We start from the raw sequence: 19,832 nt of genomic DNA, 5'->3' as shown, positions 1-19,832 counted from the left end.
TAGTAGTGTTACAAATACATGTGTAATAAAAAATTGTTCTTCCTTTACCTATTTTTTGTTTTCTGTTTCTTTATATTGACCCTTGGTGAAAGTGGAAGACATAGTTTTAGAGTGTATTTCTGAAAATGCAGTCATGTGAGGGATCAGAGTGATGTAACTCAGTTGTGGTTTGGTAAAGATACTTATCATAAGGAAGGATAAAGCTTGTAGAACCTTAAGACTGAATATTTATCATTATCTCTTACTAGCCTTCTCAAACATTGGTTGTTATATTTGCAAAAACTGAAAAGCAGCCAATTCAAGACTGAGGTCATAAGCCAGAACCTGTAAAGGAGGGATGCCATCTTGTTGGCTGAAGACAGTCAATAACCAAACCTAGCCCGGAGGGTAGAGAAAGAACCAAATGAGGACAAAATATAGGGCAGTGAGATGCTTTAGCTACATTTGGTGAATGTTGAATAGATGGGAAGAAGTTCAATATTAAGTCCCAGTTACCCTAATATTATAAATTACTGAGCATTTAATAAATAAATATCATTTAATAATTAAATAATTCTCTATGAAAAAGGATATACTCCTAAATAGGTAGAAAGGAGATAAATAGATAACAGATAAATGTGTATGTATATATATGTATGAATAGATATACGTGTATGTGTGTGGTTGTATACAGATATAGATATATCAGATGTCTTACTTCACAGAAAGTGATAACCATCTGATAAATTGCACACAAGTGTGCTTGTAAAATATAAAGTGTTATACTACATATTTTTTCTCTTAAGAATAGTAAAAGAAGTGATCCTAATAATTTATAGATGGCTAACTCCCACAAAATGGATTGTTATCTTAAAGATGTAAGAAAAAAATGTGTTATATAATTATACAGAGAACATGCTTTAGGGAGAAAGCCTGCTTCAGAGAATACTCACGCGTTCTCAGCACATAGTGTACATCTGTTACTGTATGTTTTCCCATCTGTGCCACAAACAGCTGCATTATCAAGGGTACAGATAAAATCCTCATCCCTTTCTCCTTTCTTGAAATCACTGCAATTCAACTGCAAGAGACATGATCAAGGAACATCAAACTATAAGAGATAAAATATTCCTTAAATGCATAAATAGATTAATATTTTAAGCCCACAACAATATAACTCAGTGGAGAAGGAAAATATAATAAGGAGACTGCAGTGAACTAATAAACTCGTGGCTAATAAGGCATGGTCCAAGAACAGAAATATATAATCAGATTTCAGAAAAAATGATTTCAGTAAGATTTCAGACACCTGCTATCTGGGTGAGGTGGGCCAAGTCACCTCTTTGAAACTTAGCAAACTGTATGTCAATCAAAACCTGCCTGCCTTCTCTATAGAGTAGTCATGAGGTCCAGTAGACAATGGATATGAAAGCTCTCTGCAAACTATAAGCTACAATAAAGTTTATAGTATTATAGATTAATGATCAAGAGCCAGATTGCTGGGTTCATAATTCTAAATCTGCCACTCATTAGCTATGTGATTTGGGTTACTTAACCACTCTGTGCTATAGTGCCCTCATTTGCAAAATGCATATAATATTACCAACTTCTCAGGATTATAAAGAGATTTAAATGTATTAATACATGTATAGTTCTTAGAACAGCGCCTAGCATATCCTGACCATTTACTGTTGTTGCTGTTGTTTTTTAAATGTTTTCTTTACTGATAATCAAGCCAATAAAGCTAAACACCTTTTAGGGATGATGAGATAAATATGAAAATCTCTGCTCTAATAATATGACATATACATAGGGACAAACCTGTTTGGTGAGAAAAACAATTGCACTAGGTAATAACTGATGACTAGTGTTGGAATCTCAGATCTGCCACCCACTCACTGCACCTCTTTGATTCTCACTTTCCTTATCTGAAAAATGGGAATTCACACCCTATCCACATTACAGGCTTGTGGTGAAGAAGAAATAGTTATGAAACGTTATTTGGCAACTCATTATTGTGACATAAGCTAGATATTCTGATTCAGAGTTAACTTGAACTTAATTTCTATCTAAAACCTAAGAATATGATACCACATTGCAAAACAAATTTTTTGATGTCATTATTGTCTTAACAAAAATGTCTTTATTATAGATTTGGGAAACTTAGGATATGGACCTGTGACTTAGTATGGCACACAATATCAAGAATAAAGTAGGATAGACACAAATGTAAAATAAATTTTTGAACCAGAAGATTACACTGAGGAACTCTCCTAGAAGACAATTAAAAGGGAAAAAGAATTTAAACTAGAAAAGAAAATCTATGAAACATACCCCACTCTTCATGTCATATATTTAGGAAGAAGTTAAAAATAGAGTGAAAACAGGTTAAGTCATGGCCATATGTGCTACCCCATTCACTTGGTTGTTCATTTATTCCTCAAAACCCATTACACATTTACTAGGCTCTAGGCATTCCACTAGACTGTGACACAGCAAAAAAAGAGAAAAGGAATACGTACTCTAACGGATTTACATTCATTAAATAGACAGGGGAAGAGATAGACAGTAAATACAAAAACTTTAAATTATAACAAGTGCTATGAAAAATGAACTGCACGATATGATAGCACCCAGAATAGGGGCTATTTTAAATATAGTGTCAAGAAAGATCTTTCTGCAAAGGTAACATTTGAGGTGAGATGGCATTAATGAGGAGGAGCCGGGCATTAAAGACTTGCGGAAAGAACATTCCAGACATGGAGAACTGCAATTGCAAAAGACTTGTGATAGGAACTAGATTCTCCTGTTTAAGGGGCAGAAAGAAGAGAAGTGTGGCTGGAGCATAAGGAAAAAGCAGGAGCGTAAGGAAAAGCTGCTGATTTTCTCTCAAAAATCATTTCTGGAGAAACTGCAGAAGCATGGGGATAGGGATCCAAGCAATCAACTTGGAGCCATCACTCCTCTCCCGCTTCACCAGTGAAATCAACAGCAGCCTACTAGGTCACAGATGTTGGCAGGGTGATGGACAGATCAAAAGCCCAGCTGGGAGGTGATGAGAACAGGTGTAAGCATTTACTACTCCACCTCCATCTCCTCGAAACACCAAGGGCTGGTGGATCACAGCCTACAGAGAACAATTCTTCCTGATGCTGACAATTTCTGAGAGCTTACAGATGGATTCTTGACATGGTGAAGTGGCAGCAAACTGGAGTTAACACTGGTTCTAGAACCTTCAGCTCTGAGTCTTATCCTTTGTCCTCTCCTGACACTTAACCAGGAGAGGCAGAGGCTGAAGCTTGGCTTCAGTATTTTCTAACTCACTTTAGCAGAAAAAAATTCACTACAGAAAAATTAAAAAGCACACAAATATTATAATAGGATAAGAAAAGATACAAGGCAAAAGTGAATAAGAAGAGAGCAGAAGCAAAAATATTAATACTTAATATATAGAATTCAGTCCCAAATGCATCATAAGTAACAAAGAAGGACATTACATAAAGTAAAAGGAAGAAAAGAACAAGAAGGTATAATAATCATGAGCATACATTCAATAATACAGGCTCTAAATACGTCAAGTGATAATCAATAGAATTAAATAAATCAATAACTGGTGTTAGAGTTTTTAGCACACACTTCTCAGAAGCTGATATATCAAAGGAAAAAATTAAGGTGCTTAAGTCATTAGATTTTAATAGAAAACTACATCCAAGAAACAGAAAATAAACATTTTTTCAGAAGATATAAAACATTTATAAAAGTAGAATATTTATCAGGCCACAAAGAAAGTCTTAGGAAATTCCAAAGGATCAGTGTCATATGGCCCATGTTCTTTGACCACAGTTCAATAAAATTAAGTTAATTTAAAATGGAAAAAAAGTACCACATATTTGTAAATCAAATAATGTGTTACTAAATAAATTTGGGAGGGAGGAAAATTAAGAAATATTTGGCAAAGAATGACAAATGAAAACACTTCAAGTACAAATCTGAGACAGATGATCACTGATACCTTCAAATACACTTGTCATGAAATTTAGAAAGTTAAAATTTAAAGACTAAGTATTGCTCAATTCACTGTAAAATGAGCAGCAGAGCAAATAGGAATGAATAATATAAAGAACAGAAACTACAGAGAAAATTAATAAAAAAGCTAATGTTATAGTTTTCTAGTACAACTGATAAAAAAAAGAAAGAGAAGATGACAATTTAAAAATATATATAGTGATATTGGAAATAATTGAACATTGAGAAATAATACAATGAAAGCATATTGTGAGTATCCATATGCTAATGCATCTGAAAACCAAAATGGAGACATGGCTACAAAAAGAGTAGAAAATACCTCCGCTGGTGTACTAAGCAGGAGGAAAGTTGAACATATCAGTAAGTATATTAACTAATTGATATATTGGTCTGAGATATTCTCTCCCCAAAATGCCCCATTTCTAATAGACTTAAAATACATTTTTCTAAAACTTTGAATTTAAGGAGTATGTACTGGAGACATAGTTGGGGTTTTTTTTTAGCATATAATAGTCTCAGCCTTTTGATTGGGATGTTAAAACCATTTACATTTAATATAATTATCGATAGGATTGTATTTACATATGCTATGTTTCTATTTGTTTTTAATATACTCTTGTTCTTTTTACTTCTCTATTCTTCCACTATTGCCTTCTTTTTGGGTTAAATATTACTAGTGCGTCTTTTTTATTCTCCTGCTGATTTTATGCATTTATTATACATGTCATTTTCTGATCGGTTACTCTAGTGATTACAATAAGCATCCTAATTTATCACAATCTACTACCAATTAATACTTAATTCTAGTAAAATATAGAAACTTGGCCCCAATTGTAGCTCTATTTTCTCTGTCTCCTTTCGTACTGTAACTATCATACACGTTATATTTGTACACCCAATAAAACAGCATTATAATCATTGCTATATACAATATTATATCTTTAAAAGAAGCTAGGTGAAAATAAGGGACATATATTTATAGAGTACTTCATATTAACCCCTATATTTACCATTTCTGGTGCTTTTTATTTCTTTCTCTAATTCCAAGTTACCATCTGGTGGTCATTCCTTTAAAGAACTTTATTATTACTTATAAGACAGATCTGTTAGCAACAAATTCTCTCAGATTTCATTGATATGGGAATATCTTCATTTTGCCTTAATTTTATAGGGTAATTTTTGTGGATATAGAATATTGGTTAACATTTTTTTTCTTTCAGCCCTTTGAGCATCTCTTTCCATTGCCTTTGGACCTTCATTATTTTAAATGAGAAGCCAGTCATATATAATGGGTCATTTTTCTTTTGCTACTTTTAAAACTTTCTCTTGATCTCAACATTTTGATCATGATGAGCCCAAGTGTAGATCTCTTTGATTTGTTCCATTTATAGTTTGTTGAAATTCTTAAATATAAAGATTCATTATTTCATCAAATTTGATACATTTTAGGCCGTTATTCGTTCAAATAATTTTTCTATCCAGTCTCTGCCTTCTATTTCTGGCATTCCTATTTCACACATACTGGCATTCTTGATGTCTCAAGGACTCTGCGACTCTGCAATTTTTGTCAATATTTTTTCCTTCTGTACTTTTGTTAAACTTTATTAATCTTTCTTCAAGTTTACTAATTCTTCTTTTATTATACAATCTCAAAGCTGCTTTTGAGCCTTTCTACTGAATTTTTAAAACTTGAGTTATTGTGCCCTTCATCTCCAGAATTTTCATTTGGTTATATATATACATACATATATATGTGTGTATATATATATATACATATACAAGTGTATATGAGGGTGTTATATATAACTTGTCACTGAAAATCTCTATTCATTGTTATTACGTTTTCCTTTAACTCTTCAAATATTGTTTTCTTTAGTGTTGGACACCTTATAAATAGCTACTTTAAGTCTCTGTCTGTCAAACTAACATCTGGAACCACTCAGACAGTTTCCATTAACATTTTTTCATGCCAACTATGGTTCATATATTCTATTTACTTTGCCTATTTCATAATTTTTGTTGAAAACTGGACATTATGGATAATATAGCTTAGCAACTCAATTTATAATTTTATTCCAAAGATGATTTTCGCTGTTTTATTGTTTGCTTCTTTGGTTGAGCTAAATCTCTGATCTCTTGCTCTCCCATAGTGTGCAGCTGTTGATGTGTATGCTAAGAAAATGTTTATTCAGTCATACCTTCATATCCATTGGGGGAGTGGTTCCAAGACCCCCATGGATACCAAAATCCATAGATACTAAAGTCCCTTATATAAACTATGCACATCCTCCTGTATACCTTAAATTATCTCTAGATTACTTACAATACGTAACACAATTTAAGTGCTATGTAAATAGTTGTAAGTACAATATAAATACTACGTAAATAGTGGCCAGCATGGGGCAAATTCAAGATTTGCTTTTTGGAACTTTCTGGAGTTTGTTTGTTTTTAATATTTTTGGTCTGTGATTGCCTGAATCCATGAATGTGGAACCCACAGACATGGAGGGATGACTGTAGTTTTTTGTTTTTTTTTAAGCCTGACTTTTTAGGTTTTTTCTACCTGGATCTGTGTAACTTAGCAGTAGGCCAATGATTAGACAGAGTTTATGCTCAAGCCAGTAAGGAGTCTATCCTCCACAGATGGACCTGTGTATGTAGGAGAGGGTATTCAAATTTCAAGCTACTTTTACGTCTACCCTAGCATTTGCTTTCCACTGGAATTTTCTTGTGTCTTCTAAGTGCTTGCACACATCCCTATGATTGTCCAGGACTTTATGAATTGCTTAGTCCCTTTTTGTCTCTGCTGCCCTGTTATGAAGACATAGCCAGAAGTATGCTTACTGCTATAACCTAAGATCATTCTCCTTACTGGAGTAACCAAAAATATCTCTGGATATGTCAGTTGCCCACTACTCAAAATTAAATAAACCCCTTTCAACATTTGCAGTGCAGTTGCTGATCCACATAGCCTGCTCTGTTTTGGTAGACCCTCCATATCAACCAAGCCATGGGAGTGAGATGGGACTATCATTAAGCAAGAACATCATAGAATCCCATTGCTCTTACCCAGAGTCCAACAGTTTTTCAAGCATAACTGATTGTCAGATTAACATAGGCTGCTGGTCAATTTCCAGAATGCTAAAATGGTTGTTTTACTCAATTTTGTGTAGCCTTATAGTTGTTCTTTGCGGAGGGAATTAGTTGACCTCCTTATTCAGCAATAGTCTGAAGTGCCACCCCCTCAGGGTAATTTTATATTGATTCCCAAACCAGATAAGAATAATTAGCAAGGGGAAAGTATAGACTCATTTTACTTACAAAAATAGTTTCAAATTTTCTAAATAATAACTATGCAAATTCAACAGTGTATTAAAAAATGCATTATGATTAAGTATGATTTACCCTAAGAAAATAATAATGATTTAACATTTAGCATGGTTATCAAAAAATGTATTACGTTAATAGACTGAAAGAGAAAAATTGTAAAATTATTTCAATAGTTGCAGAGAAGGCATGTGATAATGATCAAAACATATTCAGAAGAATAAAAACAGAAAGGAACTTCTAAACTTACTAAAGTTTATAGAAAAAACACCTATGGTAAACAATATACTTAATGGAGAAACTTTAGCTATATTGCATTTAATATAGGCAGAGAAAGGGCAGATTGAAGTTCATTATCATTGCTACTGTTGAACTACTGTATTGAACTCTAGATCCTCACCAATGATATAAGGAAAGAAAAAGAAATAAAGAAGTGACAAGACTGAAAAGGAAGTTATAAAGCTTCTATTATTTGCAGATGATGTGATCAACTTCCAAGAAAAAGACAACAGAATTAAAAGATAAATTATAAGAATTAACAAGATATCATAAAGGTCTTTAACAGAAGATAAACCTATAGAAATCAATAGAATTTGTCTATGCCAACAATAATCAGATATAAATACCATAAACAACAAAATACCACTCAAAAGAGCAATAAAATTACAAATTTTCTAGGTATTGGCAAAGAATACCTGTGGAGAATATTTTATAGATTTCATAAGATACACGAAAATTATATGAATTAATAAGATATTCTATGCCTTTGACTTGGGCAAGTTACTATTGTAAAAAGTCAATTTTACCCAAATTAATTTATAAATTCTCTGTAGCCTTTACCACATTGAGTTCTCAAACTCAAGTTGGATTTTTTATAAACTTAGTAAATTTTTTATTTCAAATATATATGTGGAAAATACATATCTGTGCATAGGTAAGTCAACTTTGAAAAAGTGAGATAAGAAAGGGGACTTGTCTTATTAGTTATTAAAGAAATGAACAATATGAACAAAAAAGGGAACTTAGAAACACATACATGCACACCTATGAATTTAATATCCTACAAAGTTGGCAACTTAAATCAATGAGAAACACTGAATGAATGAATTGATCAATTAAAAAACAAAAGTTTCTACATAGGCCAAAGATGTTAGTGATTAGAAATTATGGAGGATTTCAGAAAACTTGGGTGGTAGGAATGGAAATCATGAAAAGGAGTCAAATTGGAATATACATTGGATGCAAAACCAAGACTTGTTGATGGATTGCATATCAGAGTCATAAGGTTAAAGGTTGACATACATAGTAATGAAGAATAAATTGATGATGCAAGAGAGAGAGGATGTCTATAGGAGGAAACTCCTTGAACAAAGCATCTTATTCTGAGAGTAAGAAGCAGGGTTAATTTTCTTTTTATTAACATCTTTATTAGAGTATAATTGCTTTACAATGGTGTGTTGGTTTCTGCTTTACAACAAAGTGGATCAGCTATACATATACATATATACCCATATCTCCTTCCTCTTGAGTCTCCCTCCCACCTTCCCTATCCCACCCCTCTAGGTGGTCAGAAAGCACTGAGCTGATCTCCCTGTGCTATGCGGCTGCTTCCCACTAGCTATCTATTTTATATTTGGTAGTATATATAAGTCCATGCCACTCTCTCACTTCATCCCAGCTCACCCTTCCCCCCGCCGTGTCCTCAAGTCCATTCTCTACATCTGCATCTTTATTCCTGTTCTGCCCCTAGGTTCATCAGAACCAATTTTTTCTTAGATTCCATATATATGTGTTAGCATACGGTATTTGTTTTTCTCTTTCTGACTTACTTCACTCTGTATGACAGACTCTAGATCCATCCACCTCACTACAAATAACTCAATTTCGTTTCTTTTTATGGCTGAGTAATATTCCATTTTATATATATGCCACACCTCCTTTATCCATTCAGCTGTCGATGGACACTTAAGTTGCTTCCATGTCCTGACTATTGTAAAGAGAGCTGCAATGAACACTGTGGTACATGACTCTTCTTGAATTATGGCTTTCTCAGGGTATATGCCCAGTAGTGGGATTGCTGGGTCGTATGGTAGTTCTATTTTTAGTTTTTTAAGGAACCTCCATACTGTTCTCCATAGTGGCTGTATCAATTTACATTCCTACCAAGAGTGCAAGAGGATACAAGACGAAAAGACAACCCTCAGAATGGGAGAAAATATTTGCAAATGAAGCAACTGACAAAGGATTAATCTCCAAAATTTACAAGCAGTTCACGCAGCTTAATATCTAAAAAACAAACAACCCAATCCAAAAATGGGCAGAAGACCAAATAGACATTTCTCCAAAGAAGATATACAGATTGCCAACAAACACATGAAAGAATGTTCAGCATCACTAATCATTAGAGAAATGCAAATCAAAACTACCATGAGAAAAAAAAAAAACTACAATGAGGTATCACCTCACACCAGTCAGAATGGCCATAATCAAAAAATCTACAAACAATAAATGCTGGAGAGGGTGTGGAGAAAAGGGTTAATTTTTGATGGGAAAAATCTAAGCAGGGAAAGTAGATTGTTTTCTTTTACCGTTAAGAGGAAAATAACAACAATAAAAATATACTATAATTGCATTAATCTACTCACACACAGACAAGTAAACATCTAGACAGAAATTACTTGAAGGCAAACAGCCAAATATTAACTGCCTTAATTTGTAAGTAAATAATTTCCTAGGTAGCAAAACATGTAACCATAGGAACTTTATCTAGAGGTCAAAATTATAATTCAGGCATAAAATGGTAACAGAGAAGTATAATGTCTTAATATTCTATAATTTTATTTCTTAAGAATCCTATTTCATTAAAATTCAGTAAATGTGTGTCTACATATGAAAACGTACCACTAGTAATGTCTTAAAATAGTAGGTTTAAGAATGATGTGTGTGTGTATATGTGTGTGTATGTATTTGGGGGATTTTTGTTTGTCACTTTCTTGTATTTTATATTTTTGAACACCAACGATATATCAGTTTTTCATGAAGAAAAAAGAGGAGGAGGAAGAGAATGGATTTTATAGCATAAGCCTCTCTCTAAATGTCACAAAGAAAGGCAGATTTGAAAAGTATCAGTAAAGTTTTCTGACCCTCACAGATTTGGGGGAACATAGAAGCAGCTCCCTTTTGCTCAAAGAGTTTGTAGTTATTGACCAATTGTGTGGTGACTATGTTATTGTTTTAAAAGTGAGACTGGTTGAGCCCGGGCAAAGATTTGGTTGAGTCGGTCTACTGCGGAGGCTGAGGTGCTCAGACAGTCCTGAGTAACACTGACAAGGAGAATGGTAGCTTGGTTAGACCAGGGATATTAATGTAATTTGGGTGTGCCTTCCCTGACTGATCATTTTAGTTATGTGTCAGAGGCAGGAGAGGAGGAAGAGAAAGAAGATATTGGAGAAGAAGCTACATAGGAGACCTGGAATAATATGAGTAGTTGTCAGAATACCTGGCAATAGCCCCAGCTTTGTCAATAACTTATTGTAAGACATTGTAGACAGAGATTTCAACAAGTCTGGGCCTATAACTTTTATTTTTTTGTATAAATAAGAATTTTTGTATAATAAAAAATTATTTATAAAGGGAAATGGTTATGTGTTGGGTTGCACCTGTATAGTTTCTTTCATTTTATTTAATTAAAAAATTGTTTTACCACAGAACAGTTTTCTCCAACAAATATTAGCCTGAATCCCAATTTGCAAAATAGATATAAATAAGCAAGTCTACTTGAATTAGGGGAAATCTCCAAGTATTAGAAAATATGTTCAGTCGGAAGAGAAAGAGGAAAAGAGAAAGGAAATAAAATGAGTCAAATGTCTGCTAACACATGTTAAACATTGTAGCTGGCTTTTAAAACTTAGTTTCTCATTTGATCCACATTCCATTTCACAGGTGAAAAAACTGAGACCCAGATATACATAAATTGTCCGAATTCTGAGACTTGAACTTAGTTCTACAGTCCCGTGAATTCTCTTGTTGGAGCTGAGACAGGACAGTAGAAATGAGAAATGGCCATGGAAGGCAGACATCACACTGGCTTACACCACCTCTTAGCATCTGTCAGTGCCCCAGATGTTTTCAGAGAGTTGGGTCATGGGTTGGACCTATGGACAAGCTGTACCAGATATTTAGCCTACCCCTGGACTACGCCATGTTCCCTCCCTTCTAAGTAGCTGGCCTCACAACAGGTATGACCTAGTAATTAAGAAATAAAGAGATCTGAATAGAGTTGAACATAATCTCTAAAGCAAATATGACAAGTTGACTCCAAATAGTCTCACCTTTGCTGGGGCAGTAGCCCTGGCTCTTGCTAAATGCCTGGCCCTTCTCTGGGATTTTGCTTCTTTTTCTCTGGAAGATAGCAAAGAACAGAATAGCTCAGATATGCTTGACCAATTTTAGGTCTAACATCATACATGGTAAACTTAATTTTGGCTATTCTTCTCAGCTTAATCTAGCTTGTCAGAAGTGGAGGTATGTCTGGAAATAACCACAGGTACTGTAAATCTCTCCTCAGTGCTGAAATATATCTCAAATGTGGTTCTATTACAGGCAAGAATCTTTACTGTTAACTGTATAACTGATTACCCACCTTAAATACTTCCATCATCCAGGTGGTCGCTAACTCTAAAAGCCATTTATATCATTTTTGGAATGCTCTCTTTGAAAGACCATATTCAGATTGATCCAAAATCTACCCACCTGTCTTGGTCTGAGGTTCCAATCTCTAAGGACCCACAGAGCAAATTCAGCAATTTAAAGATAACTTTAATGCCTCATACAGTCTCCTCCTTTCCAGGTTAAGAAGCCAAGTTTATCCTAATATAATTTACATAAGTAATAAAGATAATAATTGTGTGAGTGACTTCAAAGTGATAAATAACCCACCTTGTATGTCTAAAGGCATTTAATTTTTATTTTAAATTATTTTTCAATAAATTTATTCTATTTATAGTTTCAGTCTCCTAACAAAACATCCTATGTAACAAGGAGGAAACTCTTTAGTAAATATTACACCTGCTGGTTTACATTCAGCTTTCAAGAGGCTAAGAAAGGATTGTTCAACTTGCCCTGGGAGTCCTCCCTCCCTAAATTTTGCCCTGCCTTCCTTCATCTTCCTGCAGTGTCTTCATTAGGAGCAGCACATGTGATCAGAGCTTTGTTATCCCAATATTAATGACTATGTCAGATTAAATCCCTTGACACATTACCAACTTGGCATTTTAAAAGCTGATTATAATATAATTATCTTCAGTAGGTAAGTTTCGTATTGGCTTGGTACCAGAGTTGAAGTTGTGTTTTTTTGTTTTTTGTTTTTTTTTTGCGGTACGCGGGCCTCTCACTGTTGTGGCCTCTCCTGTTGTGGAGCACAGGCTCCGGACGCGCAGGCTCAGTGGCCATGGCTCACGGGCCTAGCCGCTCCATGGCATGTGGGATCTTCCCGGACCGGGCCACGAACCCGTGTCCCCTGCATCTGCAGGCGGACTCTCAACCACTGCGCCACCAGGGAAGCCCCCAGAGTTGAAGTTTTGATGGTGGTCAGAAACCGAGAATGAATTCTCTGTTCAAAACCAAATTCGGTCCCTTTGATTTGAGGACTTGCAACTGATAACTCAAGCCTTTACCACCTATGGAGTGTCACTGGAGAGAAGGAAATAGTTAAGAAGCATTGCAAAGATGTCAGTAAACCTCCGGGATATTAATTCTTTCTGAGTTGTGGGGAGTTGGAAGCCACAGTCAATCCTAGGGTCCATCTCATGCTAGCATAATCCTAGATGTCTGAAGACACTGGCAGCTCACAGAGTCAGGGTGTATCTTGATTCTCCTGGTTGGCTCTCACAAGAAGAGTCTGGCATCATTCTCAGGGGTACAACAGAGTCAGGTCTTAACAGGCTCGAGAATTCTTTTCTCCCAGGGTCAGAAAACTCAACTTGGAAGTACATCCTCAAAAAACTGTTAAGTGCTGCATGAGGTACTGATACCAGGCCCTCTGGGATATTTTGGAATACCATGAGTGATTATTAAAATCTTTCCGAGTGGGTGGCATTTATCCAACTTTACTTGATGGTAGGTATCACAGTGATCTGCTAAGCATTTTTATTTACCCACTTAGATTTAGAAAAATATATTTGACAGAAAATAAAAATAATACATTTAGTAGTTCAGAGAATAACTGGTAACTCAAAACACTTGAAAGAAAGATTTAACTTTACTCACAATATCATTTTGCATGTGGCACATTTGTTGATGAACACTATTCCATCAGAGCTTTGAAAAAGGTTTGTATCTCGGGAACAGAACAGTTTTCCATTTTTCATCAGTGCCCTATATTCACTGCATGTTTCCTTAGGAAAATATGAAAAAAGTGCTTACAGAAATCTCATCAAAGCAAGACTTTACCTTCTAAGAACAATATTATTTCATGACCACCACCCACTTTGTATGGAAGACATTCACTCAGGTGATACAGATAATACAAATAAAAGTAATGAATCTGGATTGTCTGTTGGAGATTGAAAATTCACCTAAAAGCATTCATCTAAAGTCATTAGTGAAATGGAAAGAACAAGGGACTTGGAGTCAAAAGATCTGAGCTTATCTTCCAGGGTTCTCACTTACAAGCCCAAGAGCCACAGCAAATGAGCAAAGGCTCATTTACTCTATCTGTAAAAACAGAGAATATAAGTATATGTGTTTCATAAGTTTCGTGTGGATTAAATATTATAAGCATGTAAATCCCTCAAAGAGTGCCTGATACATAGCAGATATTCAATAATTAGATTCTCTACCTCTCGTCTCCCTCCTGCTTTATTATTATAGTTGTTGCTATTGCCATTATTATTGGAATATGCTAAGATGATGCATATAAAATACCTAGCACACAGTTCGATAATATTGGCCATTAAAAGGTATAGGAAAATGTTGCAATATATTTGATGAAGGCCTGCTATATGTCACTCACTTTTTTTCTAGGAGCTTAATATTAATGGTGCATTTGCACTACCTAGTAAAGTACTGATTTAAAATGTTATACTACCTATTAGTTTAGGAAATCCACTGGTCCTTTAAAGTCTTTGTAATCTATGTTTTCTTTTTTTTCTTCTTTTGGTTTTTTGTTTTGTTTTGACTTTGAAAATACAAAGCATAAAGATCCTTGTACCAGAAAAAAATAAGTAAATCAATCAAGCCTTTGCTCCAACTCTGACATAGGCAACCTCTTCCAAAGGACAGATTATAGAATTCTATTCAGCCTCCTATATCTTTATAATAATCATTCAGTTAATCAACAAACACTTATTATGAGGATACTATACTTTCCTGGGTGTCATGGATACAGCAATAAATAAGGCAGGAAGGATCCTTGCCTAAATGGTGCTTACCATCTAATGGATAATGATGTAACTAAACTAGCATCCTATAAACAGGAGGCAGTTGGTAGCACTTGCAGAATGAATGATTAATGGTGAAGAAGAATAAATAATTTCAGAGACCAGCCCTAGGAAATTTCGCTAAGGGTGACCTACTAAAACATCTCTAAGAGTACTATCACCACCCAGTGATCTTATCTGAGTAGCAGGGCAATAATTTCTGGCAACAGACTGACAACTGGGCCTCTTGAGATCTGTGTCTGGTCTCTGATTCTATAGTATCTTATGCCAGTATTGCAAGTTACTGCTTAGGTGGCTGGATATAACTGATTCTATAAAGTCTAGATAAAAACATTGTCATAGAATCAGAGAACAGCCTGGTGACTCTGTAATAGAAATATATCCCTTGTGAGGTAAGTCTTAAAGAAAGTGCTGAAAACAAAGATTCATGATAACACTAGAATGAAGCTTTAAATAGTTTTTAGTGGTCAACTGAAAAAGAACATTCTCAATCAAGATAATTCCTGAATTGGACTTCTCCTATGTCATAATTAGAAAAATACCTAAATCCTAGAAAGACACACTTTTATTTTTACATGAATGGACAACAGAGTCCCAGAGAACAGGTAAGAAATTTGTTCACAGTTTGTAATTAGTAAAGATGGAACTCGATGCTATTTTTCTGAGTTATGAGGTTATCCAGTGTATTCTTTTGGGAAATAGGAAAAGGCCATAAAAATTGAAATCAGCAGTTGTGTTTTTCTCTGGGAAAAATGAAATAACCTCCCAATGACCATAAAAGAAAGGGCTGAAACAGGAACAGGTCTGGACCATAAAGGAATCCTGAGTTGGTGAGATGACTTCCCAGCAACCGATTACTTGCAATCTAACTTCCAGTCTTTGGCTCATTTTTGTCTTGTTTTGTTTGTTATAGTTGCTCTTTGTGTTTTCTCCACTTGTCTTAGAGAAACTGGAGCCCTTTAGGGCCAAGCTCTTTCTGTTTTCCTTCACTGGCTGTGATATTGCCCAGTGTTTTCCATTTTTCCTCCCCAGGCATCATCATAAACCCCTCAGGAGCTGGCATCACCCCTGCTCTGTGTTAGAGCATTATCAAGGTTGCCATGGCTTCGTAATAACTCTTCTGGGATGACAAATTTAAGCATATGGTAAAGATCCTTGCAGATTACTCCAGTGCTTTTCTGTGCTATTCTGGCTCATGTTTGTAAAATTCAACATGTTTTTATGTTGTACTAGAAAGAACTTGAGCTACTGAACTTGGAAAATAAAATTTCCAGCACTATAAGAAAGACTAAATTAATAGTTTTCATTTCTGACAAACTATCCAAAGGCTATGATCAGAAATATTTCCAGATAAATAATTATGTCTTATATTCTCTTTGCTTATGCCAACATGAGAGGTGGCTAAATTTGTTTTTAAAACGTTTTTCAGTGAAATAGAGTTCAACAGTATGAGAAATATCAGTGCAAAATTTGAAATATCCACCGAAACTACTACCCATTATCATAGACACTGAAAAAAGAAAATTGTGGCTTCATGCTCAGTAAGATTTACACAATACCCTTCTTTTTCCAGTATGAAATATCCAAATGAGCATGCTCTTTGATTCTCAAAAATCCAGGGTTTTTTTCTACCCTACCATCCCACTCTACTTAGGCAATAGAAGTTTCTGAACCTCTCTTTAATCAGGAAACTTAAATGAAATAATAGAGACTATAATGGAATTCTCTAGAATATTCCTGTAAGTTTCTTTAAAAAAAAAAAGTAACAATAAAATACAGCAAGAGTATTTTAACCACATTTATAAGAGTTTTGGTGTAGAAAAGAATCTTTTTACTATTTTATTCTTTCAATGTTCGTGGTCTTTGAGAAACACAGCAAATATCTGCTACATAAGTAGAAATATTTTCAATCTGAAATAATGGCACAGTTGTGTGTGTGTGTGTGTGTGTGTGTGTCTGTATAATTGGCTCTTTCAACGTGCCTTTCAAATAGATTAAAAAATGTTTAATTTCTATAGAAAATGATTCCTTTATTTCTCAATCAAAAGATCCCTTAGAGTTGGTGCAGACCCTTCCAGAGTCAGGGCCTCTGCCATCACAGGTGCTTCTGCCTGGTCTGCTGAGAGTTACAAGTAACTTCATGATTCACTCCCACCTCACCTTTAGATCCATGTTCTAATGCTATCTTCTCAGAGAGAACTTACCTGACTATCTCAAGAAGAACTGATACCATCTCCATCCCCAGAAATTCCTGTCTTCCATCCTGCTTTATTTTTCTTCTAGCACTAATCATTATTTAATGTTGTATATATTTTACTAATTTACTTATTAACTTGTTTGTTTTCTTCCACTAAAATGTAAGCTCCATGACAGCAGTGTTCTTTTTTGTTTTTACATCCCTGGCATCTCAAACAGGATCTGACATACAATAGATGCTCAGTAAATATGTATTGAATGAAATATATACACTGACAAGATAAAGACAGCCCCTTTTTGCATAATGATCACAAGAAAAGTCATTTCAGTTTCCTACTTTTCAGCTGTTAAACTGAACAACAGTAATTCACTAGTGTGTTTGTTTATGGAATTTTAAAGCACTCCTTTAGTGTGGTAGATTGCCTCTTTCAGATATCCATTATCATTAAGACGTTGACTAGTGTGTGTGTGTGATTCATGTCTTGATTCATAAAGACCTGTTTCTGTGTTTTTAACAAAAGCTATTAGTACCCATGAGTATAATATATCTGTATTATAATATGAAGGTGTTGGCCACAGAACATTTTTCTTTAGGGATCTTGGAATGAATTCAATGAAAAGCAAAAGCAGGACTAACCTGATTTTCACCTTCACTGGCAGCATCTGGGACAAAAATACAGAAACCAAAGTTAAGGGAACGTAAAACATTTAATAAGTAAAACAATTTACTGAGTGTAGTATCTTGCTTATTTTAATGGCAGTATATTTTAAAACCACAAGTTGATTTGAACACATTAAAATTTACCATGGCAAATGAAGTGAGGGCACTGCACCAGGCAGTATATACAGTCACAAAGATCTCTCGCTCATAAAGTTCCAATTACTTTGAAAAATAATACTTACTCATATGCTTTCTGACCCCCTCAAAATATCTAATTTCTAAAAGATCCTTTCAGAACAAAGTATTGCAGGCCTCTTTTAAAATTATAACATAGTACACCTATCAAATATATCAATTATAGTTTTAAGGTACAGTGTAGCACAAAGTTTATATCATATATATACATAAAATAAAATTTTCTGAATTCTGGTAGCTCTGCCTCCTCATTATAGCCACAGAAATTAGAGATCTGGTAAATATTAAGATTAAACTCACAGACTAATATACTCTCTCATTAACAGACTTTTTTTGTACCTATACACATTTTTAGGAAAGTGGGCATCATTTTTGTATAATGGTCTCCTCACTCTCCATCTCTGAGGTTTCCTTTTAAAATATGTAAATGCTTCATAGCAGGTTCAGTCTAGGCAATCTTGTGTTCCCTTCAAATTCAAATAACAAAAGCAAAAACCTACTTCCTAGCTCCCATAGAAGTCCCTTACCAATTAGATGAAATATTTTCAATCCATTTAGGATTTGAAAACACAAAAATAAAATTTGCTAGAAAGCACTACTGCTTTAAAATAAAAACAGATGACTGAATTTGAGTTTTTAATGTTTTATTTACAAATATAGTATTAAAATATACATATTAAGTACATCTAAGTTTTAAATATCTGTTATACACATAATTCATATCAGCATCAATTTATAGGCTTAATATCCTACATATGTATAATATATATAATTCATATTGTTATGAACTTTTATGTTTGGTGAGGGGAATATGGAAAAGAATCTATTAGCTTTTCAGAATTAATGTTGAATTAATGGAAGGATTTCTGATGGATAAAAATTCAGATTATCTCAAACTACTTGTCATTTCTAAAGATAACATAGCTATAAAACCACATATGTAATTCTTCAAAACTCTACGTCTGGCAAGGTATTTCAGGGATATATATATATATATATATATATATATATATATATATATATACATACATACATACATACATACACACACACACTGAAGAAGGAGGGAGAGAGACAAGTCCCTGCCCAGAGCTTTAGGATGTGTGGCAAGAGGCTTAGACTACAGGTAAATTGCTCACCTTGTATGAGGCAAAGAGCCAGGGTCAGAAGCATTGGCACTGCAGCTATCTTCATGTTGAAGACGATGTAAGTTGGTCACACGACTGCTCCTTGCATTGCTCACCAGCTGGTGCTCTAAGACTGAACCTGTGGAGATGCAGCTCATTTTTATAGTATACTGTGGGTGACACCCACAACAACAGCCAAACTGTAAAACCAGTTGTTCAAGGTCATGCTAAACTTAATATACCACATCAATTTAGTTTCCATCTTTTAGGATCCTGTCAAGGTGGCAGATTTGAACAGATATTATTTCTAAAGTAGTTCTAATGTGTCTTCATGATACCTCCCCTAGAATGCAACAGATTATGTCCAAGGACCCTACTCAAAGTTTAGTACTCCATAATCCTATATCAGAACTGAATTCCTCACCAACACCAGACACATTTCCTCGTAGACAAACATGTTTCTAACTCAGCTCCCTTCATAAGTGGGAGGGGAGGGAAAAAGAAGACAGATGGGTTGTCCTACAAGCCAAGTAAAGATTTAAAGATTTCTACATCTGAAGAAAGCTGTGTATAGCAAGAGCACCTAGGATTCCTTTTGCTTCCATCTGCATCTGTTCTAAAGTGTCTCAATCCAGTGTCACAGACACATATATAAGTTAGAATTGATGGGATCAAAGCCCTTTTAAATATTGTTCCAGAAAACTGATCTAAGGCTATCCAACGCTGAAATCGTGTCAATATTCTGAATCCCATTGAAGCTAGAATATTTCCCTTTCTTTTTTTCATGAATTAATTTCTTTCCTATAAAATATAATCATTGGTCTCAAGGTCTGTGCTATAAACTTTATTTCTTTCCAGTGGTTTAGTGAAATTAGTGACCAT

At 34.6% G+C, this 19,832-nt stretch overlaps 1 protein-coding gene across 1 annotated transcript in view; it reads right to left on the bottom strand.

Annotated features, from left to right (window-relative positions):
• Positions 1–19,017, bottom strand: part of SPINK5 (serine peptidase inhibitor, Kazal type 5) — a 44,826-nt gene extending 25,809 nt beyond the window's left edge. Inside the window, exons 1-5 of the mRNA XM_029216825.1 lie at positions 18,963–19,017; positions 17,605–17,630; positions 13,600–13,727; positions 11,664–11,733; positions 933–1,060 (exon numbers count right to left, since the gene is read on the bottom strand). Coding sequence (XP_029072658.1) covers positions 933–1,060; positions 11,664–11,733; positions 13,600–13,727; positions 17,605–17,630; positions 18,963–19,017 — 407 coding nt within the window. The remainder of the gene's footprint in view (positions 1–932; positions 1,061–11,663; positions 11,734–13,599; positions 13,728–17,604; positions 17,631–18,962) is intronic.
• Between the last annotated feature and the right edge of the window lie 815 nt (positions 19,018–19,832).

This window comes from Monodon monoceros, unplaced genomic scaffold (assembly GCF_005190385.1).
Source record: "Monodon monoceros isolate NGI ecotype Baffin Bay Population unplaced genomic scaffold, NGI_Narwhal_1 Super_Scaffold_12, whole genome shotgun sequence".
In the NCBI taxonomy this organism is placed as follows: domain Eukaryota; kingdom Metazoa; phylum Chordata; class Mammalia; order Artiodactyla; family Monodontidae; genus Monodon; species Monodon monoceros.
This window is presented reverse-complemented; position numbering and strand designations above follow the sequence as displayed.